This window comes from Lissotriton vulgaris, chromosome 4_1 (genome assembly GCF_964263255.1).
Source record: "Lissotriton vulgaris chromosome 4_1, aLisVul1.2, whole genome shotgun sequence".
NCBI lineage: Eukaryota > Metazoa > Chordata > Amphibia > Caudata > Salamandridae > Lissotriton > Lissotriton vulgaris.
Genome location: NC_141691.1, coordinates 395,756 through 422,973, shown reverse-complemented (window position 1 = coordinate 422,973; position 27,218 = coordinate 395,756). Strand labels below are relative to the sequence as shown.

Below are 27,218 nucleotides of genomic sequence, written 5' to 3'. Positions count from 1 at the left end.
ATCTCTAAGTTACACAAGATTTCAGACTCCATACATGTAGACAAGGGTAACTGGTCCTTCATGGAGTGGTTTTGGACTCTGATCTCAGCGTGGGGATGGAAGGTTCTAATGGTCATTGGTGTCATCCTAGTATTCCTATTCTCATGTTGTCTGATTATCCAGTGTGGTCCTGCTCTGTGTAGTCTTTGTGCTGCGACTTGTCTCAGAAAACCACCTGCGTTTGGAGAAAAGACACGAGAAAGGATGATGATACAACAGCATGTCACTGACCTGATGAGCATAGAACTAGACTCTGACATAGACTGAGTAATTGCCTATGTAAGGGCAAAAGGAGGGTCTGAGGTTCCGTGAGGTTCCGTAAGGTTCCGTGACGGTTTCATGACGACTTGAACCCGTGTTTCTAAGTTTGTCGGAAATACATGAAATTGGTATCAGTGAACCGCAAATGATCCATTTAGTATATCCTAGTGTTTTCGCTACGCTACGAGCAAGAGCACTCCTTTTATTCACACATTTCTGATCTACCCATGGCATCCATCTTAGATCGTGACCGCCATTTTGTGTTTCCTTGCCCTCACATATGCAATAGCCTCGGATCACTTCATTCACTTCACTTTGATTAAGGACACGTAGCCTTAGCCGGAGATTCACCTCTTACATGACACGTGCACCTTAAACCAGATCACGCTGTAGCTGCATGACTCGACAAAGGCTGCCTCCTCTGCCCGAGGCCAGTCCTGCCAAACTGGTCTTCGTGTCCATTGTACCTGATCATGATTAGGCGGCCGAAGCCGGTAGCCTTGCCCATTTACAACCCACAAACATCTCTTATCCCGCTTTCCTATCTTCTGCACCTGGCTCTACTCCTTTCCTTCTGGGCCTTTATTAGGGGGAGGTAACGAACTTTACGATGAGGCGGTCCGGGTCCTGAATACAATATTGACAGGGAATTGTGATGAACTAGTGGGAACCCCTCTTCGTAGATGTTTGGTATCAGATTTTATCAACGGTTCCTGTGTAACACCAAATATTTATTGTTTAGAGACACAAAGGTTTGGGAATGTACCGACATGTGAAATATTTGCCTAGAGCACAATTTTTTGTATATAAGGAGCAACCCACTTTGTACAAATTGAACAGGCTCCTGGTTACTGCCCGTGTGTAGTATCTATGACTTCTGTGTCCCTGCAGTAATAAACCTTTGGTCTTTGACGCCATCATCGAGAAGCCCGTGTTTCTGTTCATTTGTGCACCAAGGCAGGTGGAACTCCGGGGTCTTTGGGTGTTGTACCCTGACACCTCTGGACGGAACCAAAAAGTCCAGAACTCCATGCTGGCATCAGAGTCTTCATTAGATCAATTATTCTGCCTGGCAGATTAGCAATTAAAGGTTCGGGTTTTGCACCACCTATTTGTTGACCATCTGCTGCAGTGATAGCTGCCCAATCACCACCTAAAGCAGCTTGATGATCCTCTCTACGAATTTTAGCCCACACTGGTTGCGGAACTACGTTACCAAACAACATATCAATGTCGGCTAGGTTCATTATACAAGCCTCAACTGTCTGTGTTAATTCCTTGTAATATCCGGCTGGATTCTTACGTGGATCTGGCAAAGCCTGTTTCACCGCTAACACTTCTGCTCGCTTCCATGGAATGTGTATCCACACTCGTTGGAACTGTGCTGGAGCAGCTGCAATTACTGCATTATCATCACGTTGTATTGCTTCGCGCCAAATTGGAGGAACCTCCCTCATAGGATATTGGCGACTTGGCTTCATTTTACCTTTTTCTAAATCTCTCGGCGAACGAAGAGATGGATCACTCCTAAAACTTAAAATCAGTTCCATCGCTTCCTTTATATTCTCACCCACTATCATTCCAGCAGCAAACTCTTTTTGAATCCTAATTAAATCTTCCAAATCTGATTCAACATCATCTTCTTCTATTTCTTCACGTAACAACGAGCACATCTCAAAGACGTACCGTTGCGTTGGTTCCCCCCACTGCATAAATGTGTCTAGTACATCTCTCGTACTATATCTTCTACCCTTCGAAATCCATCTGAGAGCCGTGGAATCTAAAACTCCCCGTTCCTCAGTACTTGGAAGCTGACTCCGTCTCTGTACAGAGTCAGGAGTAGGAGTCTTGATTAAAGTTTTATATATAGGAGACAGCATATTAGTAACAGAATCAGTGATTCTTCGACGAACAGAAAGCGGAGTTAGTACACTCGCAGACGTAGAGAATGCAGTAGAGGTAGGAATAGATGACGGAACAGTAGGAGTATCGAGGAAAATAGTTTGGGGAACAGTGGGTACAGAAGTAGGTATAGAGGCTGGCAGTGTAGGAAGAGGAGGAGCTGTAGGAACATTCACATTCATCACAGGAGGTACGGGAACTTGATTCTGAGGGACAGGAGCAGGAGCACCAGGTTGTCCAGCAACCGGCAATTGAACATTCGGGACGAGTGGAGCCGCAGCACCTTGTGCATACGGTGGAGGTGACCGTAACAGATAAGATAACAGAGGATCGTTTTCGGAATCCTCCAATATCTTAGCCATTTTCGATGGCAAGGCAGGATAGCACTTGTCAATCGCTAAATTATGCTCTCTAATAGCTACATCTATAGCCTTCTCACACTCGTTAGCCTGCAACTGTTTAGTCGCTTGCTCTAGAGTTAACTCTTCTTGTTCTTTCTGTTCTTTCTTCAACCTTTTCATTTCTCTCTGTTTGGATTCTTTTCGCCAATAACGGAAAGAATCAAACATTGCCGGCCGGGCTTTCTTCTTAAACAATTTCGCTTCCAAGTTGTCGAGAATCTCTGGTTCAAAACTACCATGCAGTGGCCAACTAAGGACACCATCCTTCTTACAATAACGGACCCATATCTCATTATAAGATATAGGACCCACACCATACTTGCAATATAAATCATATAGGGGAGTCCCAATCGGAGGAACCAGACAAGAGTCCTCCAATCGTGAGTCACTGTTGCAACTAAAACAAGACAACATTTTCCGACTTACCATTTTCAGTCCGGAACACAAAACAAACAAACACGGAACAAATATGTGCACTCGAACCAAGAACTTAGGCCTACCAAAACGAACTGATGTATCGATACCCAAACTAAACCAAATAGATTATCGTAACTAGAACAACCAGACCAGTGATAATCTGACAAAACCAAACCAAGAACCGATCAAGGATTTTTAACAATCCTCACAAAGTAACCAGCTAGCTATCACTAAATACTTAACTGAGTCACTGAAGACGTCACCAAGGAGAAACCCGTCACGTTTCGCCGTACTAAGGACTGCACCTCTTCGGGTCCAAGACAGGGCGACGGTCAAGGCAACGGCCCACTGCAGCCGTCCTGAACGGGAAACCCTCGTGGAAGAGAACTTCGGGCCACTTTTGCGATATGCCGGGATCGATGAAGTGGGGCGCCTCCCTCAGGAATCTTCACACGAAGCTTCTCGAACTCTTCAGGCTTTTGGACCGGTACCGAATGACGTCGCCCCACGTTGGGCGCCAATTGGAGTTCTGGACTTTTTGGTTCCGTCCAGAGGTGTCAGGGTACAACACCCAAAGACCCCGGAGTTCCACCTGCCTTGGTGCACAAATGAACAAAAACACGGGCTTCTCGATGGTGGCGTCAAAGACCAAAGGTTTATTACTGCAGGGACACAGAAGTCACAGATACTACACACGGGCAGTAATCAGGAGCCTGTTCGATTTGTACAAAGAGGGCTGCTCCTTATATACTGTTTTTTATGCTAGGGGCAAATTCTTTACATGTAATACATTCCCAAAACCTTTGTGTCTAAAACAATAAATATTTGGCGTTACACAGGAACCGTCGATAATATCTGAGGCCAAACATTGCGAAAAGAGGGGTTCCCACTAGTTTGTCACAATTCCCTGTCAATATTGCATTCAGGACCCGGACCGCCTCATCGTAAAGTTCGTTACCTCCCCCTAATAAAGATTCAGAAAGAAAGAAACAGAGCCAGGTGTGGAAGATAGGAAAGCGGGATAAGGGATGTTTGTGGGTTGTAAATGGGCAAGGCTACCGGCTTCAGCCGCCTAATCATGATCAGGTACAATGGACACGAAGACCAGTTTGGCAGGGCTGGCCTCGGGCAGAGGAGGCAGCCTTTGTCGAGTCATGCAGCTACAACGTGATCTGGTTTAAGGTGCACGTGTTCAAGTAAGGGGTGAATCTCCGGCTAAGGTTACGTGTCCTTAATCGAAATGAAGTGAATGAAGTGATCAGAGGCTATTGCGTATGTGAGGGCAAGAATCACAAAATGGCGGCCATGATCTAAGATGGATGCCGTGGGTAGATCAGAAATATGTCAATGGAAGGAGTGCTCTTGCTCGTAGCGTAGTGAAAACACTAGGATATACTAAATGGATCATTTGCGGTTCACTGATACCAATATTATGTATTTCCGACAAACTTGAAAACACGGGTTCAAGTCGTCACGGAACCGTCACGGAACCTCACTTATGACACACAGGCCAGCAGCTCCCCCATTCAGACAGCAGCTGCTGGCGCTGGGATGCAGCGTGTCCTTCAAAGACCACATTCCACATTCAAATTTAGTTAGGATGAAAACCATAAATACATCATTCTTCAATACAGAGCCTGCAACCAAATGACAACGAAACTACCAGACGTTAGCAATAGCTAGTCCCAAGACAACACAGCAGGCATTAAAACCACATGCCAAATAGAGGCAGTTGAACAGAAAAAATGTCCCTAAGTGTAAGCAGACAAGTCCTAGGGTTGATCTCCAGAGCCCACATACATATATAAGCAGGGCTTTAAGTGGGGGGGGGTCTGTGGGGGGCTAAGCCCCCCCCCCAGTTTTTTTGGGGGCCTCGAAAGGAGACTCTAGAGGGCTCTATTTTCAGGCCTCAAAGGTAGGGTGAGCAGACGTCCCATTTTTTGTTTGGTGTTACTAGTGTTGGTAACATGTCTTGATAGTGAAATACTGCCAATTTTGTTTTTCACTATTGAAAGGCTATCTTGCCCATAAGATAACATGGGGAATGGTGTGTGACATGTTTACCTGCATATCTTCCCATAACGGCAAGATAGACATATGGAATCTGATATCCCTAAACTCAGGCGCGCAACACCCATTGGACTCAAAGGGCTTCAGCCCCCCCTCCCATCGTGTGTGGCAGCGCGGGATGAGACGCTTCCCGGGCACACACACAGCTGCACCTAGCACTTCAGAGGTCTTTAAAAGACCATTTGCATATTGATGAAGAATTGTTGTTGTCTCACCCCTTCTAAGAGCCCCTGCAGCTCCACTCTGACTATCGCTTAAAGATTCAGCCCCCCCTGAATTTTTTTTTAGCCCCCCCCTCTGAAATTAGGCTCTACTTGCGCCTCTGTCTTTACTCAGAATTTATTAACACATCCTTTAGTGAAGATGGTTTTTAAATCCTAAGTTTGGAAATAGCAATTTTTTTTAAGTGTTTGGTATTTTATGGCTTATACTTAATAAATATACTTTTTTGCCTATTTTATTATCCTTTGCTGGATACGACTTTATGATTTTCTTAAACACACAATGCTATTTATCTTGATTTAGACCACACCCCTACTCGGATAGGCCACACCCATTTAAGAAATTTGCTACGCCCCTTTTGAAGCACCCCCAGTTCTTTTTTTCCCCCCCAACTTAAAGCCCTGTATATAAGTATTGTATTGTATTGTATATAGTTCTTGTATAGCGCAACTGCCACCCTACGGGTATCCTGGCGCTTTTTGAGAGAACCTAATCAGATGGAGCCGGCCGATGGCAGGGCTGAATAGTGGGTACTGAAATCTCAGATGTTGGCAAATAGCCAGGTCTTTAGGCTCCTTCTAAAACCGATCAGGGAGTTGGCTTGCCTGATTTTCTGGGGCAGCTCATTCCACAGCCGGGACGCTACTGTGCAAAAAGCCCTACCTCCCATCCTGGCTCTCTTGAATCTGGTAGTTGTTGCTAGACTCAGACTAGAGGAGCGAAGAGGCCTAGTGGGCTTGTACCATGTAAATCTCTCCTGCATTGGGAGGGGGCCCGTACTGTGCAGTGCTCTATAGACAATACACAGTGATTTAAATGTGACTCTGTCCCTCACGGGCAGCCAATGGAGGTCTCTCAGAGCCATTGAGGTAGAGAAGCGACGTGGTCTATTAAGTGCCAGCTTGGCTGCGAAGGTCTGGACTCTCTGCAGTCCCTGCAAGATATATGAGGGGGCACCTAAATATAGGGAATTGAAGTAATCCAGTCTGCATAAGAATATACTCCTTACCACCAGGGGCCTGGTCTCGACGGGTAGAAGAGGGAGAATCTGTCTAAGTGCTTTTAGCAGACCAAAGCAGACGCTGATAGTTTTGTTAGTTTGCGATACCATTTGAAGATCTTCATCAAACAGTACTCCCAGGTTACGCACGGTCTTAACTGGGACACATAAATCAGCCCCCGGGGAGAGCCTAAGCTGACACTGTGGCTGCTGATTCAATTTCGCAGTCGAGCATTAGACTATCTCTCTTTTCCACTCGTTAAATTGTAGGGAATTTGCATTGAGCCAACCAGAAACCCGACACATGCATTCCTGGAATGTGTCCATAGACACTGCATGTTTCCCTTCAAGGGAAAACACCAATTGGGTGTCGTCAACGTAATTGATCAGGTGGATCCCATAAGATTTTATAATGGGGATCAAAGGCCGCAAATATATGTTAAAAAGGATAGGGCTGATTGCCGAGCCCTGTGGCACTCCATGGTGAACCAGGGATTTAGGAGAAGCATACGGAGTCATGGTCACTACCTGTTGTCTACCGGACAGGTATGATTGTAGCCATGTCAGAGCTTTGCCCTTCAGCCCCGGTTTCTCCAGTCTTCCTAGCAGGACTGTGTGGCTTACCGTGTCGAATGCGGCCGACATATCCAACAAAACTAGTATTGATGAATTACCATTGTCGGCTCGCATTCGCAGTGTAACCAGCATGGTAGCCAACGCAGTCTCTGTCCCATGGCCTGCGCGGAACCCAAACTGATCCTTATCCAGTAGGCGGTTATCTTCAAGATAGCTCGACAAAGATCTACCAACAGCCTTTTCCAGGATTTTTATAGGGCAGGGCAGGAGGGATATAGGCCTAAAATGAGCTGGGATAGTTGGGTCCATTGAGGGTTTCTTAAGTAGGGGAGTTACCATTACCTGCTTCCATATCTCCGGCACTACTCCTTCCTCCAGTGACTGGCAACAGATCAGTCGCATCCAGGGAAATAGCTCTGGCCCATACTCCTTCCAGATCTTATGAGGAAGGGGGTCTAAGGGGGAGCCAGAAGATACACTAAGAGCAAGGCTGTTAAAGAGCTCTTCTGTGAGAGGTTGAAAACTCTCAATAGAGGATACTGCCCATGGTTCCTCCTCGACAGTCAAAAGGAGAGTGTCCTGACTGCTGGCTTTATCCTGAACAAGTCCCCCCACGATTTTGGCAATCTTTTCTTCAAAGAAGATAGAGATTGTCACAGAGCTTTTGTGTTGCAACCACCCTGTTGCTCGTGCAGTCCGTGTTGGAGAGGTCCCTTATAATATTAAAGAGAGTTTCTGTGCTGTTCGGTGATTGAAGTATAGAAGTGGCATAAAAAAGAGCTTTTGATTTGACAATGGCCCCTTTATATTTATTCTGCGCTATCTTTAGCAGTCTCTTATCTGACTCTAGATAGAGCCTTCGCCACTTCCTTTTTGCCTGTCTACACTGATTATGTAGTAATTTCAGCTCCTCACTGAACCAGGGGGCTGACGGTTTCCCTCTATTACTTATCTTTTTCAGGGGGACAAGTTTGTCAAGGGTTTTAGTGATATAATTACAGTAGGCAAGGTAATTCTGACCCACCGAATTACCCGGAGCAAAGGGTGTCTGATTGGTGAAGGTAGGATCCGTTTTATCTTTTGGTAGTTTGGACCAGTCTCTTTCCATTCGGTAGGTTGCAGGACAGGCATTTTTATTTACACGCGTGGATATAGTGATCTTAAAGTGGATTAGGGAGTTGTCAGTCCACCATTGGGGTAGTATGCCAGTCACCTCTGTCTCAGTCTGATTAGCAAACACAAGATCCAACACATGTCCACCTGAGTGGGTAGGTTTCAAAACCAGCTGATCAAGGCCGCAGTTCTCACATATATGTTGTAGGTCCTTCAGATGACTCCCTAGGGTCCCATTGTCCCATAGGGTAAAATCACCTAGGAGCAGCAGTCTGGAGTGGCTCAAGGCCAGGGCGGTGATAATGTCAAACAACGCCTGATACCGCGTATCTAGGCCTGGAGGCCTATAGCAAACCATACCGGTTAGCACCCTTCCTTTAGTTTCCTGCAGGGTGAAGCCCAGCAGTTCTATCCCTGCGAACTCATCGATCTGAAGGGGAGCAAAGGCCCACCTCTCCTTAAATATGACTCCGACCCCCCCCCCCCCTTCCCTGGGACCTGAGTTTATGAAACATCTTGTACCCTTCAGGGCAAGCAAAGCCCAACTCAACAGAGGAGTCAGCACTGGTCCAAGTCTCTGTGATAAAGAGAGCATCCAGGTCCATATCTTCCAACAATCCCGACACCTCCTGATGGTGTTTGACCAGAGATCTACTATTAAACAGGCCACAGGCAATGATAGCAGAGGTCTGTGGAGGATCTTTTTGAGGCCCGCCCCTTATCCCCTTTCCTATACTCAGTAGGGCCTCCTTGGGGTAGTTTAATCTGGCAGGGATCAAACCGGCAGCCTCCCTGGCACTGGGCGAGGCCGGCGCGTGGACGGATGCAGACGGGCTTATCCCTGGCCCATTTCCGGCACGTCGCTGCGCGCAAGCGCTGCGCGCCTGCATTGCCCTGCTTATATAGGAAGGCAGTTGCAGGCAAGCGAAACACTAGAGCACTAACAAAGATGGCGCAGGGGTGAGATGTATTACCCAACTCCCGCTAAAGCAGCGGAGTGCATTTGTGAATTAGTTTTTTTATTGTGGGAGTAAGAGGGCAATATCATGAAGTCTCCAGCAGCTAAAAAGGTACATTTAAAAGTAGTAATTACAAATTCGATGTCCCATTAACCCCCTCCAAGTTATATTCACTTCCTTGTCCCTTTTTTGCAGCAGTAATACTTTCTTAACACCCCTTGACAGTTACAGGTAAAATTAAGATAAATTTAAAATAGAGCTCAGAAAAAATTACCAACACGCAGCGCTTTCAGCCAGGACTGAATTCTCTAAGAATTCTAAAGTATATACAAGAGGTCTCGAATGCTCAACCTAAAAAAGAAAAATGTAAGGCCCGGACTAGCTGAACTGCCTGTAAATGGTCTCCATGACATGAACCGCTTCACGGTTATAAACAAAGTCAAACTCAAAATCAATTAGAAGGCGCCATAATCTCTGAAGTATGCGTGCGCCAAAAACAAACATTCTAGGCACATCTACAAAGCAATGTATTCTGCTTTTTAGGAAACTTTGTGTAGAGTGGCTTCTTGGCTTTTTATCTTTGGTGGTGGGAGGCGGAGGGCTCAGTCCACTGTCGCCTCCCACAGATTGAACACATTGAAGCGGTGGTGTGATGCAAACAGTTGAGGCCCCCTCAAGAATGTGAAGAGGGGCTGAGTCTCTCATAACGCACAGGCATTCATTGGCCATGGGCTGAATGGGGGCCCTGAAGAGTTGGAAGGAACCTGTGGGCTAGCCCCCCACCCTCCACACTCCAGGGGCTTCAGAGGCCTGCATTACTCTCCTGAGTTTAAACCTCACGGTCTTCCTCGGACTAATAAAAACAAGTAAATGTAGTATACTTGTAAAGCGCACAGCTGCCCCAGCAACGGGGCGTCCCGGCGCTGTATAACGCTGTGGAACCCTTCCTGGCTCTCCCTGTGAGATGCCCCTACTGGGCACCCCCAAGGTGAAGCCAGGCATCCCAGCGTTGTAGGGGCCGTTGTGGAGATTAAGCAAGCTATTGCCCAGAGTTGCAGCGTGGTACCCATGATTAGAGTAGGCGCCGAGGCGAGAGAATTATCAAGTCAAGTATTGGCAAAGCCAATAGGTCTGGCCCAAAGGAGTTCTTTTGTTTCTGATAATGCGTATTAGCCATGCTGTACACAAGTGTGGTTACTGTCCAGCATGGCTAAACATGTGTGAGATGAGGTGCACTGGTGTACATTGGAATATTTTATTTTTAGTTGTTAATTTGAAAGATTTTATATAGCGCTGGCTAGACCTGGAGGTATCAGAGCGCTTTACAAGAGCATCAGACCATAGTTGCAAAGGTTACACGGTTATTAGACTATAGCTACATGTTAGACAATATATGTAATGTAACCCTCCTGGACAATTTTAACGCTCTATCTTTAGCTCTAGTCAAAACCTTGCTTACATAGCCTCTTGAGAGGAATCTGTTCTCAATGTCATTCACACAGGGTATAAAATCAGAGTCTTCACTACAATTCCTGCGTGCTCTGAAAAGTTCTCCAAATGGAATTGCATTAACCTGTGATCTAGGCTGAGCACTATCTGAATGTAGCACTGAATTACATGAGGTGCTCTTTCTATGAAGTTTACTACACTATCTTCCTTGTTCAACATATAGCACAAGATCCAAAAATACCACACTCTCACTGCTGTAGTTGATCGTAAATGACATTGTAATCATTTTTGTTCAAGTGTCCAAAAAATTCCAAAAGCTCAGTCTCCCCTCCTGTCCAAATGAACAGTAAGTCGTCAATATACCTTCCATAGTAATGGATGTACTGTTGCCATCGTGCATCACCAGGACCTCAGATCTGCACCCTCTCAAGCCACCCCATGAAGAGGCAGGCAAACGAGGGCGCACATCTGGAAGTTTTTACTGCAATTCTTGAGCTCAGGATATGTCTTGTGTTTGATTCAATGGTTTGGTTTTCCACGCCATCTGGTGAATGGTAAATAGCCGTCGCATTATCCTTCGAGCTACAATCAATTGGATCCAACCTACTATTTCACAACTGTGCGCAACTGTTACCCAGCCATTCTGTTCTCTGTATTATATTGTTTAAACTTGGGTTTGCTGCAGGTTGTGTAGGCCCTTTTGGCCAATTACGCATTAGATATGTGTTCACAAAATGAAAGATGCAAAGTGGCAGATGACCTAGTCAAAAGCTTGAATGCAGGTGCATCCGTGAATAAAGAGGTTGCAAAGGGAGTTAATAGGCCAAATGAGAGTCTGAACTCGAAATTCATCAGATTAGAGAGGCTGAAAAAGACAAAGATAAGTAAGTGGTGGGATGGTGCCACCTTAAAGGAATACCAGAGATTAGATAGGAAATCCTTGGGGCCTTAGGTCCCAACTATATCCCACTTACAATGACCTTGAAGAAGATTTAATGCTAATTTGGGAAAAGGAATTAACTGGCAACTCTATTAGATTAATGAATCTCTTAATAGAAAACTGACAGGAAGGTCCTCAAAACCATAACAGAAGTAGATATATTAGAGAAAGAAATAGCGGATTTGAATATAGTGGATGAAACAAAGAAAAACTGAGATCTTAAAGGGAATTTTGGAAAAATATGAGGATGACATAAAACAGAGAAAGGCTCGTAAACTAAAGCGTGACGAGCTAGATTATAAAAACGGACGAGTTTTCACCTTCGCCAAACGTTTTGATGTCTTGATTAAACAAGAAATACTGTCCAGTGGTAAAAAAACAATATCCACTAGCAGCATCAAAACAGCATCATCCAGTAACATCTCAAGTAGTGGGGATGAAGGGGTTATGGATGGCACTATGAACCAACAGGGAGTCACTTTTTTTTAAAGGAGGTCCAAAGAATAAGAACGGGGAATTAGAGACTACACGATCAGAGATTAGACACCATAAAAAAAAGGATCCTTTTCAAAGCACTGCTCATATGCTACAGGATTAACTCTATAAAAGCCCCTGAATACCTCAAGGACCTAGCCATACCCTATGAGCCTAATAGAGCACTTCGCTCTATGGGAACTGGTCTCCTTAAAATTCCTCGCATAAGGAAGGCCAGGATGGGAGGACGATCCTTTCGTGTGTGACGAAGAATTGTGATATCAATGATGTTAGAATTGATGTGTATAAATTTGTAAGGCAATTAAAAATCAAAACATTTTTTTTCATCTAACATTGTTAATAAAGAACGTCTTCCTGAAAAAATCTGTAGTGATATTACAATACAGGATGTACATGATACTAAGATGTTACTCTCTGTTGCTGAGAATGAAAGTGACCCAATTACTTTACATCAAGTGTTACTAGATTTGGATTGCTGCACCAACGAAAGTGAGAACAGTGGGCTCAAGGTAAAATCTAGATGGATGCCACAGTTATCTAGTGGCAATAATATAGACGCCTTCTATAAAAGCATTACCAGGGAATTGGATCTCTTGGAGGACAGGTTGAAAGGGCAGAGACTGCCTCACTATAAAAACATACAAAGAGATGGGAGCTCGAAAGAATATTGGTGAGGAGAACTCCCTTATTATTAAAGAAGCAGACAAGGGAGGAAATGTTTTAATGGATAAGGCTAAATATGATGCAGAAGCACTTAGTCAATTGAACAACAGAGATTGGTATATTGAACTACCTCGTAATCCTGTCTTTGATATTGTGAGTAACATCAATGGGTATTTGAAGAGATGGCATAACGAGACTATTCTTAGTGATGATGAATACAAATATCTAACCATTGATAGGCCACGTTTTCCGTGCCTGTAGACCTTATCTAAGGTGCATAGGATGCTACATCGCCCCTGGTAGACCCATCATATCTGGGATAGGTGGCCCTACTGAAAAATGGTCACAATTTCTTGACATCTTTCTTCAGCCTTATGTGACAAATTTACCATATAATATAAAAGATACGAAACATGTCCTTAATATTCTTAACGACCCGATTTGGGAACCAGGTATGATGTTAGTCACTCTGGACGTCGTTTCGCTATATACCAATATCAGCCATGAGCATGGTCTAGATGCCTTAAAATACTTTCTCTATAAACGACCAGTTGAATTAGATCATACTGAGATGTTGCTGACCATGTCAAGACTCATTTTCGAACATAATGTGTTTTTATTTAAAAGACAATGGAATAGACCGATCTGTGGGACCGCCATGGGTTCCAGATTTGCGCCCTCGTTTGCCTGCCTCTTCATGGGGTGGCTTGAGAGGGTGCAGATCTGAGGTCCTGGTGGTGCACAATGGCAACAGTATATCCATTACTATGGAAGGTATATGGACGACTTACTGTTCATTTGGACAGGAGGGGAGACTGAGCTTTTGGAATTATTTGGACACTTGAACAAAAATGATTACAATATGTCATTTACGATCAACTACAGCAGTGAGAGCGTGGTATTTTTGGATCTTGTGCTATATGTTGAACATGGAAGATTGCGTAGCAAACTTTATAGAAAGAGCACCTCATGTAATTCAGTGCTACATTCAGATAGTGCTCAACCTAGATCACAGGTTAACGCAATTCCATTTGGAGAACTTTTCAGAGCACGCAGGAATTGTAGTGAAGACTCTGATTTTATACCCTGTGTGAAGGACATTGAGAACAGATTCCTCTCAAGAGGCTATGGAAGGAAAGTTGACACTAGAGCTAAAGATAGAGCGTTAAAATTGTTCAGGAGGGTTACATTATATTCAAATAAAAATACCAGAAAGGACCGCAAGAACCCAGTAAGATTAATCGCAGGATATCACACTTGGTCAACTAAAATCTATCGGATTTAAAAAAAAACGGTTTAGGCTCACTGCTTACCCTGCTTTATCACCATTTATAGAGAGTTATCCTTCTATTACTTATCGAAGAGGCATGACAATCAGGAATTTGGTTAGCCCTTCCTACCCGAGATTACAGATGCATAATCCCAATTGGTTAGGCACACTTAATAAGGGATCTTTTAAGTGTGGGAATTGCAGTCTGTGTAGGTTAAGTAAACATGGGATACATACTTTTATTTATAATGGCTCTAAGATGTTTCAAATTTCATCCCATATAGACTAATACCACTTATGTGGTATATGTTGTTATCTGTAGATGTGAGAAAGTGTACATTGGTAGTACAATTAGGAAACTTAAGGAACGCATTGCTGAACACTTCAGGGTTCTGACGAATAGGAACATAAGATATCCAATAGCACTACATGCACTTGAGTGTACAGCACAAGGTGAATACTTGTCGTTCATATTTCATGGTATAGAGAACGTTCTACCAGATGTTAGAGGGGGTAATCGTGAGTTGAGATTAAGGAAGAAGGAGGCCCGTTATATACTGCAACTGCATGGAGTCGACAGGGGACTTAATACTGACCACGAGTTACAGTACTTCCTGGGCAATTAGCTATACAACCTTAATAACTTATTTTAAATACTACTTAGAAGGTATTAAACAGCCTGGTTGAGACACAACTAAATGGGTAACCTGAAAAGCCCAAATAATTTGCATATGTTTTGCCTAGTTAGAGTGACACTATATGACAGACAATTTTGTTTAGAGTTGATTTTTATGTTCATCCTCATACAAGAGACCGATTTAGAGATCATTGTAAAGAGACCTTGATACAACAGGTCTGCAAGTTTTATTAACGACGATTTGAGAACTGTTAATGTTATGATATTTATATATTACGTATTAACTAGCTATAAATCAATAACTATGGTAGACCAATTTGAGATTAAGCCTATTGATTGGTTAACATGCACATGAAAATATACTGTATAAGCTGTTCGTACGTATTCATGATTTAGATAATTAACATTGTTGAAGCGAAAATCCATGATCCGCTATTTTGATGATGTTAATAATCTCTATTTTGCAACATCTTTTCATCCTGTTAAGTTAACTTTTGTTATTATGGTAATTATACTTATGAATGTTCATGGTAACAGGAACACAAACCATTTAGAATCACTGCTGTCATAACGGTGAGACTATCTTCTATTTGTCACAAGACTCCTTTCCTTTCCTTTTTCGGATTTATTATTTATATGAAGCTTATTATCTGAACTAATATGCGCCACACATGTTGGTTTTGGTACATTGTAGATTGATTTGCCCAGACGTGCCAGGGATATATTCTAGCTTTAGATTAGAGAACATACTGATGATGCCATTCTAAGATGGCTGATCCCCGAGGATTGGTTATTGGACACTTGGCTCACCGATGCTGCTAAGGTGAATCTTAAACTAGTTGACGTTGTGCCAGACACGTCCTAACTATTAGGTGAACCGATTTACCCCGTTGTCACTATTATTTAGGGTGTAATTATAAAATATGGTACATATCTTTGTCGATACTAGTTTAGACGGAATACACCAATGTTTGTTTCAATTTTATAAATTATGGCAGTGCTGAATTACGAATTTCAAATAATGAGTCCCTGTGAGATTCTCCAACTTGACAATATGGGATTTGTAGGTGGTTTCAACTATAGACTACGTTGGAGCCTTTCGAACACCATTCTAAGATTGCGCATGTAATTTTCAGGCTAATTGCCCTTTTTAGGTCTCGCCTGTCAATGGGCATGCGCATTGAGCGGACAAGACTATAGGGGCTTAAACAGAAGTTTAACTAGACTGGCGATTTGATGCGCATTGAGCTAAAAGCGCACATGCACTGCAAGTGCAATGAGTTAAAATGTGCGTGCACAGCTTCAAATCACCAGTCTTCGCCATCTGTTCCCCAGCTTGGTGCCGCCAGCAACTCCCCTCTCTCTCCCCGCACACAGCCAGGCTCACATTTCTCCTCCCCCTTCCCAGCCGCCTGCACCTCCCCTCTCTCTCCCTGCAGTTTCACGGCCGCCAGGCTCGCATTTCTCCTCCCCCTCCCCAGCCGCCAGCACCTCCCGTCTCTCTCCCCCTGCAGTTTCACGGCCGCCAGGCGGTGTCTCCCTTTATTTTACTTTTCTTGTTTTAATTCCGCCCTAAAAACACGCAGATATCAGCGTAGGCCTGACAGGGAAATAAATCATAAGCATTTTTTGCCAGTGTATTATGCGCCTTTCTGCAGGCCCTTCCAAACCTAATGATGCAACTTATTAAAAGACTAGTTGTTTTCGTTGACCCGGCGCGTATTTCAAGCCTCAAGTAACAAGGCGGCGGAGCAAGACGCCACTCCACTGATACTGCTGGTGTTCTATTCATATGCTCACCCCCATTGTTTTCTACACCCCCTACATCAGAGGGTTGCCGATACATGCAGGTTCTGCCTGTCTATTCGTGCTCCTCCGTCTGGCTGTGCACACCCTACACGTGTCACTCACTTTGCGCATGGGTGTTTCGGTGTATGTTGGCTGCACAGGCGCATTATCCACGCCCGTCTTGCTGTGTACCCTCTCCTTGCGCATGCGTGTTTATTTATTTATTTATACAATTTTATATAGCGCTGACTTAACCCGAAGGTGTCAGAGTGCTTCACAATAGGAACAGTAATGGTACATGAGGAGAACATTACAAGTGAGCATGTTACAAAAGGAAACGTTAAGTTACATGAGACAAAAGTGACAATAGTGAGCAACCAAAATACAAGAGGTAGCAATCGGTAGATTACAGGAGGAACAAGCATTTGCAATGCAATAGGTCTCGCATTAGGAAAGTGTGAGCCATTTGTACTTTAAATGACATTTTTTTTTTTATATGTGTTGGCTTTAAAAATATATAAATTAATAGCATTGTCATTCACAAAGCCAATAGCTTACACTTTCCTAATGTGAGTCCTATTGGCGATGGCATTGCTTGTTGGTAGCAAGCAAGGACGGTGCTGTTGTGGTGCTGAGTGATGATGTTGGGCCGAGTGATGCGGGGGTGTCCCCGAGTGATGCGGGGGTCTCCCCGAGTGATGCGGGGGTGCCCCTAAATGATGTAGTGGTGTCCACGAGTGATGTAGTGGTGTCCACGAGTGATGTAGTGGTGTCCACGAGTGATGTGGTGGTGTCCACGAGTGATGTGGTGGTGTCCACGAGTGATGTGGTGGTGTCCCCAAGTGATGTAGTGGTGTGATGTGCCCGAGTGATGTGGTGGTGTGCCCGAGTGATGTGGTGGTGTGCCCGAGTGATGTGGTGGTGTGCCCGAGTGATGTGGTGGTGTGCCCGAGTGATGTGGTGGTGTGCCCGAGTGATGTGGTGGTGTGCCCGAGTGATGTGCCCGAGTGATGTGCCCGAGTGATGTGGTGGTGTGCCCGAGTGATGTGGTGGTGTGCCCGAGTGAAGTGGTGGTGTGCCCGAGTGAAGTGGTGGTGTGCCCGCGTGAAGTGGTGGTGTGCCCGCGTGAAGTGGTGGTGTGCCCGCGTGAAGTGGTGGTGTGCCCGCGTGAAATGGTGGTGTCCCCGCGTGAAATGGTGGTGTCCCCGCGTGAAATGGTGGTGTCCCCGCGTGAAATGGTGGTGTCCCCGCGTGAAATGGTGGTGTCCCCGCGTGAAATGGTGGTGTCCCCGCGTGAAATGGTGGTGTCCCCGCGTGAAATGGTGGTGTCCCCGCGTGAAATGGTGGTGTCCCCGCGTGAAATGGTGGTGTCCCCGCGTGAAATGGTGGTGTCCCCGCGTGAAATGGTGGTGTCCCCGCGTGAAGTGGTGGTGTCCCCGCGTGAAGTGGTGGTGTCCCCGCGTGAAGTGGTGGTGTCCCCGCGTGAAGTGGTGGTGTCCCCGCGTGAAGTGGTGGTGTCCCCGCGTGAAGTGGTGGTGTCCCCGCGTGAAGTGGTGGTGTCCCCGCGTGAAGTGGTGGTGTCCCCGCGTGAAGTGGTGGTGTCCCCGCGTGAAGTGGTGGTGTTCCCGAGTTATGTGGTTGTTCCCCTGAGCGATGTGGTGTGTTAGAAATGGGATCCCTGGCTGGCCAGGGCTTGCGCCAAAGTCAGTCAGAGACCACCACTCCCAAGTCAGGGCAAGGGAGTTTCACGCCAAGATAACACCTGCTCACCCTCTAGGTAACGTGGCGTGAGCAGCAAGGCTAAACTTGGAGGCGATGTGAGTTAAGTATTTGCGCACGCACCCCAGCAACAAAACCCAATGCCCACCACAAAGGAAACTCCACACAAGGTTATATATAAATATAGCCTTTGTATTATACCAAACACATTAGATATAACACACACTTTACAATGTGCCAACAGGCACAGGCAGAATTTACAGGGGATATGTACAAGACAGAGCCACATGGACCACTGTCAGGAATCAGCACTTTTAGAACTTAGCACTAGATAGAATTAGCACTTAGAACATGGAATATAAATCACTGTAGCACAAAATAGAACATAAAGCACACAACCAGTAATCACTGGTAACCAGTAAGTACCACCTACGCAATCCTAACTACCTTAGGAACAGGTCACGCAGGGAACCAGGACCTCACTTGCACCACCTGTACTAGGAGAAAAGCAACCACCTAAGTATCACAATACCTGTAGGGGTATAAGCACATAACACATGATGCATAAACAACACATTCAGGGGTGCAGGGAAGGAAAACACATAATGCCAAACTCACATAAGTCACCACCTGTGAGTGTCCATGGGCCAACTGGCCTTGTTGGGGCTAGGACGCCCTGTGTCCCAGTGTCAGGGGGGCCTAAACGTGGCAGCTGCCCACGAAGTGCTGGGCAGCTCTAAGGAGGATGTGGCCAACACGGTGGAGCCTCGCAGGCTCTGACCAAAAGGAAATGCCCCCTAGAGCCTCTGTGGCTCTAAAACCAAATGTGGGGTCGTTGGAGCCCCCCTCTGGGGCTCGAGATTGCCGAGATGGCCCCCTGAGCCTCTCCTAGGCTCTTAATTCATAGAAACGGCGCCACCAGCCTCTCGGGCTCTGACAACAAATGCGGTGCCTGCCATGAGCCTCTTGGGGCTCTACGTAAAGAAAACTGCCCCCGTGATGCTAGAGCATCGTGGGCTCTCAAGAAGAATGTGCCCCGCCGTTGGAGTCCCCCTCCTGGGGACTCGGGAATCGAAGATGCCCCCAAGAGCCTCGTGGGCTCTCTACACAAATGGGACGCCTTGAGCCCCTCGGGGCTCTGAGCCAACTGCGGCACCCTGAGGAGCCTCTCAGGCTCCAAAGAAATGATGCCCCCGTCACTGGCGGAGTCCCCCTCGGGGACTCAGACTCACAATGGCCCCCGGAGCGTCCCCCTGGCCCGTTAACACTCACCGGGCTTGGTTGCGGGGAGGCTCAGACGTCGCGGCAGCTCTGCTCTGCCCGGCTCTTCTTCCGCCTCCTGGCAGCTCTCCAGGGCTCTCCCTCAGTCCCGGCGCCACTCTCCTTCTGTCCCGAGGCCCCGCCTACAACCAGGCGAGCCACGGGCACTTCCGGGTCGCGCTGCTGAGGGCAGCCAGTAGCAGCGCAGCCCTAGGGACGTGGAAGCGGCACTTCCGGGTCGCACTAGGCAGCGGCCTGGCAACGATTTCAATGCCCCTGGGCTGCGGCAGTGATTTTTGTTCGAGGGGTGGCTCCCTTGGCAATTAAATCACAAAGCGAGGTGGGCACTCGATATGGGGCCAAACCAACGGCACCAGGTCCCTGGAGGGGTGGACACCTGCCAGGGCTACAAAATCGTCAAATATGTGGCAATCGCCGGGTGGGCACCGGCTTCCTGCATACAAAGCGCTCCCAGGCGCTATAAAGGCAATAAAGCGCTCCCAATCACTAAAGGACAATCCATAGCGCTCCCAGCGCTAGATGTGAAGGAAAAGCGCTTCCAGCGCTGGGGGTGAAAGTATTACGCGCTCCTAGGTACTAGCAGGACAAATTAAGTGCTCCCAGCGCTTGAGGGGAACAAACAGTCCAGCAAAGTTCTTCAGGTGGGCAGGGGGGCAAGGCTTGGCACAGAGCCAGCTCACTGGGTCTCCAGGCAGGGAGACATTCCAAGTGGCGGTCCTCATGCCCAGCAACAGCAGCAGCCCCCTCAGGATCCTGGAAGAGAACATTTTGTTAGGGGACACAGCCCCTTCTTATACTGTAAATGCCTTTGTCTGTAGGTGCAGGGTGGGGGAGAAACCAGTCGCAGCTGGTTTTGGAGCACCCTTGATGGCTCAACCACCCCTTTCATTCACTAGGGAGGCTAGGGTTGTTAGGCGCACCACAGGGGCGGAGCCAGCATTGTGTGGGGAAAGCCCAGCCCCATTCAGGAACCAGGTGCAGCCCCTCCCTCCCATCAGCATGCTAATCTCTCCATTCACCACCGGCATTACCTCCTCGTCCTGTCTCCCCGTCTCATTCCTTACAAGTGAGCCCATACCCAAGCACACAGTGATTGTAAGAAAAAAACAGACCAAAAATTGCGAGGAAAACAGGTCCATTTCAATCAAACAGAAAACAGTACACATCACAAATCGTGTACCGCAGACAGGACATGAGCCCCAAAGGCAGCAGAGGCCGCCATCCCCAACTGAAGTTGATAATGGGAAACGAAAGTATGGGGAGAAACCCATGTGGCAGCATCACAAATATCCCTCAAGGAGGCCCCTTTGAACATGGCCCAGGAGGACGAAACGCTCCTAGTCGACCGACCCTGAACAGAAGAAGGCAGAGGACAGTGGGCATAATCGTAAGCAGAAACCACAGTGCCCCTGACCCAACGAGACAACGTGGACAAAGAAGGCCTACGCCCCAGCCCGGGAGGCCATAGGTGACAAACAACGAATCAACCTTACGGAAACCAGCTGTACGCTCCAAGTAGATGCGGAGAGCCCTCAGCACATCCAACGAATGGTGGAGCACCTCCTCAGGAGAGGCAGGATCCGGGAAAAACACCGGGAGAACAATATCCTCCTGACAGTGAAAAGAAGACAACACCTTGGGCAGAAAGAACTGACTCGGGCGGAAAATGACCTTGTCAGAGCAAAAGCGCAAAAATTGGGTAGAAGCCATCAAAGCCTCAATCTCACCAACCCTTCGCCCAGAAGCAACGGCCACCAGGAAAAGAACCTTAGCAGAAAGGAACTTCAGGGCCACGGAGTCCAAAGCTTCGAAAGCAGGGCCGTCAAAGCCTGGAGAACCAAAAGGGAGATTCCAAGGAGGCACAGGAGAACGGGAAACAGGATACTGAAGCAAAAAACACCTCAGAAGGCGAGCCACCAATGGAGCGACAGAGGACACAGAGGAACCTCGAAAATGAAGAATGGCAGCCCACAGCATGAGCAGGGAAGAAACCGCAAGCCCCAGGACGAAACTAACCTCAAGAAGTCCAACACCCTCACAGCCTCCCAGGAGGCAGAAGAGAGACCCTACCCAAGACACCAGGAGGAGAAATCCTTCCAGTGACGGGCATGGGACTCCAAGGTGGAAGGGCGCAGAGACAGCTCACATTACACCATGTTTACACACCATGACATTTGATAGGGCACCCTGGCCACGTGGCATCGATAACAATTATGCTCTGTTGCTCTCTAAATCACGTTCCCTTGTAATCAGGTTTTAAAACAAGTAATAAAAGCAGTCAGCCGTACCCAAAGTAAAAGCACGCTATGCATAAAGAAATAAAAGCAGCCGGTTGTCAGTTATACTAAAGTGATGGTGCGCAGTGCCACACATTAGTATTAAATTAAAGAAACAAGTAGTCCCCGGTGAACACATACGTTTTACACAGTGAAACAACAAACGGCACCGTGAGGGAGTCTCTGGAGGTTGTGCAGCCCGAACGGAGAGTATATCAGTGCTGCAAAGGTAACTTCAAAACCGAGACCATATGTCCTTGGGATGGGGTGAGGGGGGTAGTCGTCTCTGCAAATTGGTCAGTCATATCCTGGCAATACGCTGCATTACAAAGCCAATATTTTGACAGTAGTATCCGCGTTCGCATCCATTGGATGACGCCGAGCCTCTTAGCCTGCACAAACAAATAGTTGCAAGCCGTCGACACCCAGTAAGTCTGTCACACTTTGGATGAATCCCTGCCAGTACAACGTATGCGCCGACAGGCCCACACCACAAGCAGGAAATCAGCCAACTGAGTTCCACACCTCACACATTTACTCCCCTCCCCCACACCCAATCTAGCTATACTCTCAAGGGTATACTAGTAGTATTTATGCAAGTATTTAAATGGTATTACTTTGTGTCTGTAGTATAAAGGAGTGCTCTTTACTTGAGCACCACAACATTCCCAGGTTTTATCCGTGAGTGTATGTCCCAGTGAGTCAGCCCATATCCGTTTGGCTTCAGTGAGTGCATCACCGGGCCGGCCCTGATATTTGCAAGTAACAAAAGATAACAACGAAGGCAAGCTGGGGCCGAGTTGCAGCCGACCTAGGATGGCAGCAGCAGCCGATCTGAGCCAGTCACCTACGTGCTAGCAGTTAACAAGCTGAGAATCAGCCGTGAGCTTCCCCACAATAGACTGACTGCTTTGGGGAAACTGATCAACTGCTGAGGCAATGCCAGTGACCGGGTCCCCCACCTCCGATGGGTCCTGGGAGAAAAGTCCAGGGCTGCCTATGCATGGCCTAGTGATGGGTTCCGGTGGCTGGCAGAGCGAGCAGCGGTGGCCTAAGAAGGCACAACCAAAGTTGCAGAGTAGGGAGGGGTGCTACGATCAAGGCAAGTGAAGGAGTTCCTCCCCTCCCCCCCCCCTGTGCAGCGTCGCCCACGCTGCTGCCAAGTTATGGGGCCTGGAGTAGAGCTGATGTGGTCTCCGATTGATGACTAGAAGGTCCCGGCACACTCTGACCCATCGGAACCCTGACGGCGCGGAGAGCCTGCTGAACGGAACCTGGTGGCGATGGAGAAGAGGCAAGCCCGACTTGCTTCCATGGGAAATGGATTCAAAAACAGATCAATCCCACGAGTGCTGCACGTGCCACGGCGAGGCATGTGCTTTTAATTATCACGTCCGTGTCTGGGAACAGTAATTGAAACCACATGGCCTTTGGTGCGCGTAGTAGACACCAATGGGCCTTGGTCGGAGCAATGTGCCTGCCTTTGGCCTATTTCATGCAGTCTTTTATAAAAAGACGCACACAAAGGCCAATCGCATTTGACAAAAGGAAAAGCACATGCACGAGCATGTGCGATTCCTAGCTCAGTGCTGAAACCCCGTTTTTCACCTACTAAATGTTTCGTGCTGCGCGAGTAGTGCTTCGCACTCCACCGCTAGGCGCGAGACCTATAAATGGTAATCACCAGCTCATGCTGCCTTTCGTGGAGGGTTTTGGTGAGGGGCGTTGTGATATCCAGATTAGACTACATGAATGTCCATTGGGCTTCCTTCCTGCTAAATGAACAGGAAGAATCGCACAGCCAGAGCTATTTATAAAATGAAAGTCAAGCATATAACCCTCGCACTAGTTGGCAATCAACAGCAGCGTTAACTGTAACATGCACTTCCGTGTTTACCACACCCCGCTTTGAGCACAGTCCCATAGTATCTAAAGAGTTGTTTGCCAGAAGCAAGCTTCCATTAAATCTCTGGACAAGCGCCCGCTGCAGGACCCGGACAGGCAGCGGCTGCAGGACACAGACATGCGCCCGCTACAGGACACAGACAAGCGCCCGCTGCAGGACCCGGACAAGCGCCGGCTGCCGGACCCCGACAGACAAGCACCGGCTGCCAGACCCCGACAGACAAGCACCGGCTGCCGGACATCAGACAGACAAGCGCCCGCTGCAGGACCCCAGACAGACAAGCGCCCGCTGCAGGACCCCAGACAGACAAGCGCCCGCTGCAGGACCCCAGACAGACAAGCGCCCGCTGCAGGACCCCAGACAGACAAGCGCCCGCTGCAGGACCCCAGACAGACAAGCGCCCGCTGCAGGACCCCAGACAGACAAGCGCCCGCTGCAGGACCCAGACAGACAAGCGCCCGCTGCAAGACCCAGACAGACAAGCGCCCGCTGCAAGACCCAGACAGACAAGCGCCCGCTGCAAGACCCCGACAGACAAGCGCCCGCTGCAGGACCCCGACAGACAAGCGCCCGCTGCAGGACCCAGACAGACAAGCGCCCGCTGCAGGACCCAGACAGACAAGCGCCCGCTGCAGGACCCAGACAGACAAGCGCCCGCTGCGGGACACAGACAGGCGCCCGCTGCAGGACCCGGACAGGCGCCCGCTGCAGGACCCGGACAGGCGCCGGCTGCAGGACCCCGACAGACAAGCGCCGGCTGCCGGACCCCGACAGACAAGCACCGGCTGCCGGACCCCAACAGACAGGCGCCCGCTGCAGGACACCGACAGGCGCCCGCTGCAGGACACAGACAGGCGCCCGCTGCAGGACACAGACAGGCGCCCGCTGCAGGACACAGACAGGCGCCCGCTGCAGGACACAGACAGGCGCCCGCTGCAGGACACAGACAGGCGTCCGCTGCAGGACACAGACAGGCGTCCGCTGCAGGACACAGACAGGCGTACTGGGCCTGCCAGAGAAGCCTGTCTGATCCACACGCAAAACGGGGCGCATGTGGCTAAAAGAGCTCTTTTGGCCCGGTCTTGACAATAGGAGGTGAGGTTTGGCGAGTGCTGAGCGCGCGCAGGTGTAGCCGCGGGTACCGGCTCCATCTGTTGGGCAGTGGGGGACAGAGTCCACCTGGTAAAATAAGTGGGGGACGCCGTCCACCCGCGTGGTACCTCGACTCAAGCCCTGCCCGCGCCCCTGCCTTTCGACACAGCTCGTCGGACTCACTTTGTTGGCGCTCATCCCCCCACCCCTGCCCCCCCTCCCTTCAGTGGTACCAGGAGCAGCACAGGAGGAAATGTTAAATACTTACATTCCCAATCACTTAATTTGACTTTCTTTATAGGCGTCTAAGGGTTTGGTATTTCTGATCCCCGCTTCCGCTTGCCGGAAGCACGAGGTGGTGCACAGGAGACCCCCAAGAGCTCACATGGGGCCGACCAGGACTTTACACCCCGCGCTGCCAGCCTTTCCGCGCAGAGCACCGAAGCAAGACTACAACTCCCAGCATGCATTTACTGGCAAAGGACAGCCCACGGCAGACAAGGTTGTGCCCTCGGCACACGTGGTACGCTGCTCCCCCAACATGTCCTCCCCCCTCAGCTCCCTCCAGCTTCCAGCCCGGACCCCCCTCCAGGAGTCGGGGTGCAGGCCTCGAGGCACTCACGTTTTCCGGGGTGCAGCTGCAGTTCTCGGCGAAGGGCCAGTCCCCGAAGGTCTTCAGCCGGTTGCTGAAGTCGTACATCTCCCGGTACTGATGCAGCAACTCCATCCCTCACCGGGGACCAAGAGCCCAGGGTCAAAGGCTCCGAGAGAAGGCGCCGAGACCAGGGGCCAAAGATCAAAGGTTCAACGAGGAGGCGCCGGGCCTAGGATCACAGGCTCAGAGAGGAGGCGCTGGGACACAAGATCAAAGGCTCAGGGAGGAGGCGCCGGGACACAAGATCAAGGGCTCAGGGAGGAGGCGCCGGGACCAGGATCAAGGGCTCCAGCAGGAAGAGAACTTCCCTTAGCCCAGCGGGTCCGAGCACCTGCAGCAGGCTGCCCACGCCCACCCACTTGTAGCCCAGCCCCGGAGGGTGTCCAACGCCTGCCTGAAGGCCCCGGAGCTTTCATTGTTACCATCGGCTGTCAGTCCGTCTGTCTGTCCGTCAGTGCCCTCCCTCCCAGTAGGACGCTCTATCCCATGCCCTGCAGCCCGGGGTCAAATTTTAGTTGCATTGCATTCTGGGACTTATAGTTCCTTACGATAAGTCTCAGTGTAAGTCTCTGTGTATTTTCCATTTTAGAACAAAAGGCCAAACTCGGCAGATCAGACGCACACGGCAAGCATGCGCACCAGAACTGAAGTTAGATAGAAGAGTTACTATTTCACAATTCCTCTCTTCGAAGTCTTTCAAATGATATCAATCGGTCACTCAAATGAGAAGAAAGCTCCAGGTCCCCCCCTCCTGTGCCCTCTATTGCTTCTGCTTCTGACACCCTGGTATAAACACTGAACTACAAATCCCACAATGCAACGAAAAGCCAGGAATGGACGCGCTGCAGACCTGGCAAGGGTGATTTCATATGTCATGTTATAGACCTTTATTTAAAACAAGCATTTGCAATGCAATAGGCCTCGCATTTACGCGAGTTTGAGCTGTTTGCATTGTAAATCTCAATGCCTTTTATGTATGGTTTACTTTTTAAAACATAAATAAATGACTGACATTTACAATGCCAATATTTTAAAGTTGTGTAAATGCGAGACCTAATGCATTGCAAATGCTTGTAATACATGGTAGAAAAGCCTAGCATAATACTTCCCCAGCCCCAAAAGAAGTGCAGCTGTGCCTTATTTTGGAAACACATTGTTTCTTCATTTGCTGTCACCAACTTCAATTTGTGCTTAATGTTGTCAGTGGTAAAGGGAGTAGCCTAAATATTGCACACCCCTCACTACAATCCTACATTTCCCAATACTCACTTTAGCATCCTCGTCGCCACTGATGAATCCATCAGAGAAATGTGAGATGTGAACAGTAGTTTAAGCACAGCCTTATGACAAACAGGCCAGCAGCTCCCTAATGACACACAGGCCAGCAGCTCCGTTATGACACACAGGCCAGCAGCTGCGTTATGACACACAGGCCAGCAGCTCCCTAATGACACACAGGCCAGCAGCTCCCTTATGACACACAGGCCAGCAGCTCCGTTATGACACACAGGCCAGCAGCTCCCTAATGACACACAGGCCAGCAGCTCCCTTATGACACACAGGCCAGCAGCTCCCCTATGACACACAGGCCAGCAGCTCCCTTATGACACACAGGCCAGCAGCTCCCCTATGACACACAGGCCAGCAGCTCCCCTATGACACACAGGCCAGCAGCTCCGTTATGACACACAGGCCAGCAGCTCCCTAATGACACACAGGCCAGCAGCTCCGTTATGACACACAGGCCAGCAGCTCCGTTATGACACACAGGCCACCAGCTCCCCTATGACACACAGGCCAGCAGCTCCCCTATGACACACAGGCCAGCAGCTCCGTTATGACACACAGGCCAGCAGCTCCCTAATGACACACAGGCCAGCAGCTCCCTAATGACACACAGGCCAGCAGCTCCCTTATGACACACAGGCCAGCAGCTCCCTTATGACACACAGGCCAGCAGCTCCCTTATGACACACAGGCCAGCAGCTCCGTTATGACACACAGGCCAGCAGCTCTCTAATGACACACAGGCCAGCAGCTCCCTAATGACACACAGGCCAGCAGCTCCCTTATGACAGACAGGCTAG

General features: G+C 48.5%; 1 protein-coding gene and 1 pseudogene across 1 annotated transcript in view; both read right to left on the bottom strand.

Moving 5' to 3' along the window:
* Nucleotides 1-25,499, bottom strand: part of LOC147718178 (baculoviral IAP repeat-containing protein 5.1-like) — a 103,648-nt gene extending 78,149 nt beyond the window's left edge. Inside the window, exon 1 of the mRNA XM_086966636.1 lies at nucleotides 25,099-25,499. Within this exon, the coding sequence (XP_086822762.1) occupies nucleotides 25,099-25,203 (105 nt within the window). The 5' untranslated portion in view covers nucleotides 25,204-25,499. The remainder of the gene's footprint in view (nucleotides 1-25,098) is intronic.
* On the bottom strand, nucleotides 4,503-8,359 carry LOC147718179 (uncharacterized; annotated as a pseudogene).
* Nucleotides 25,500-27,218: the final 1,719 nt, after the last annotated feature.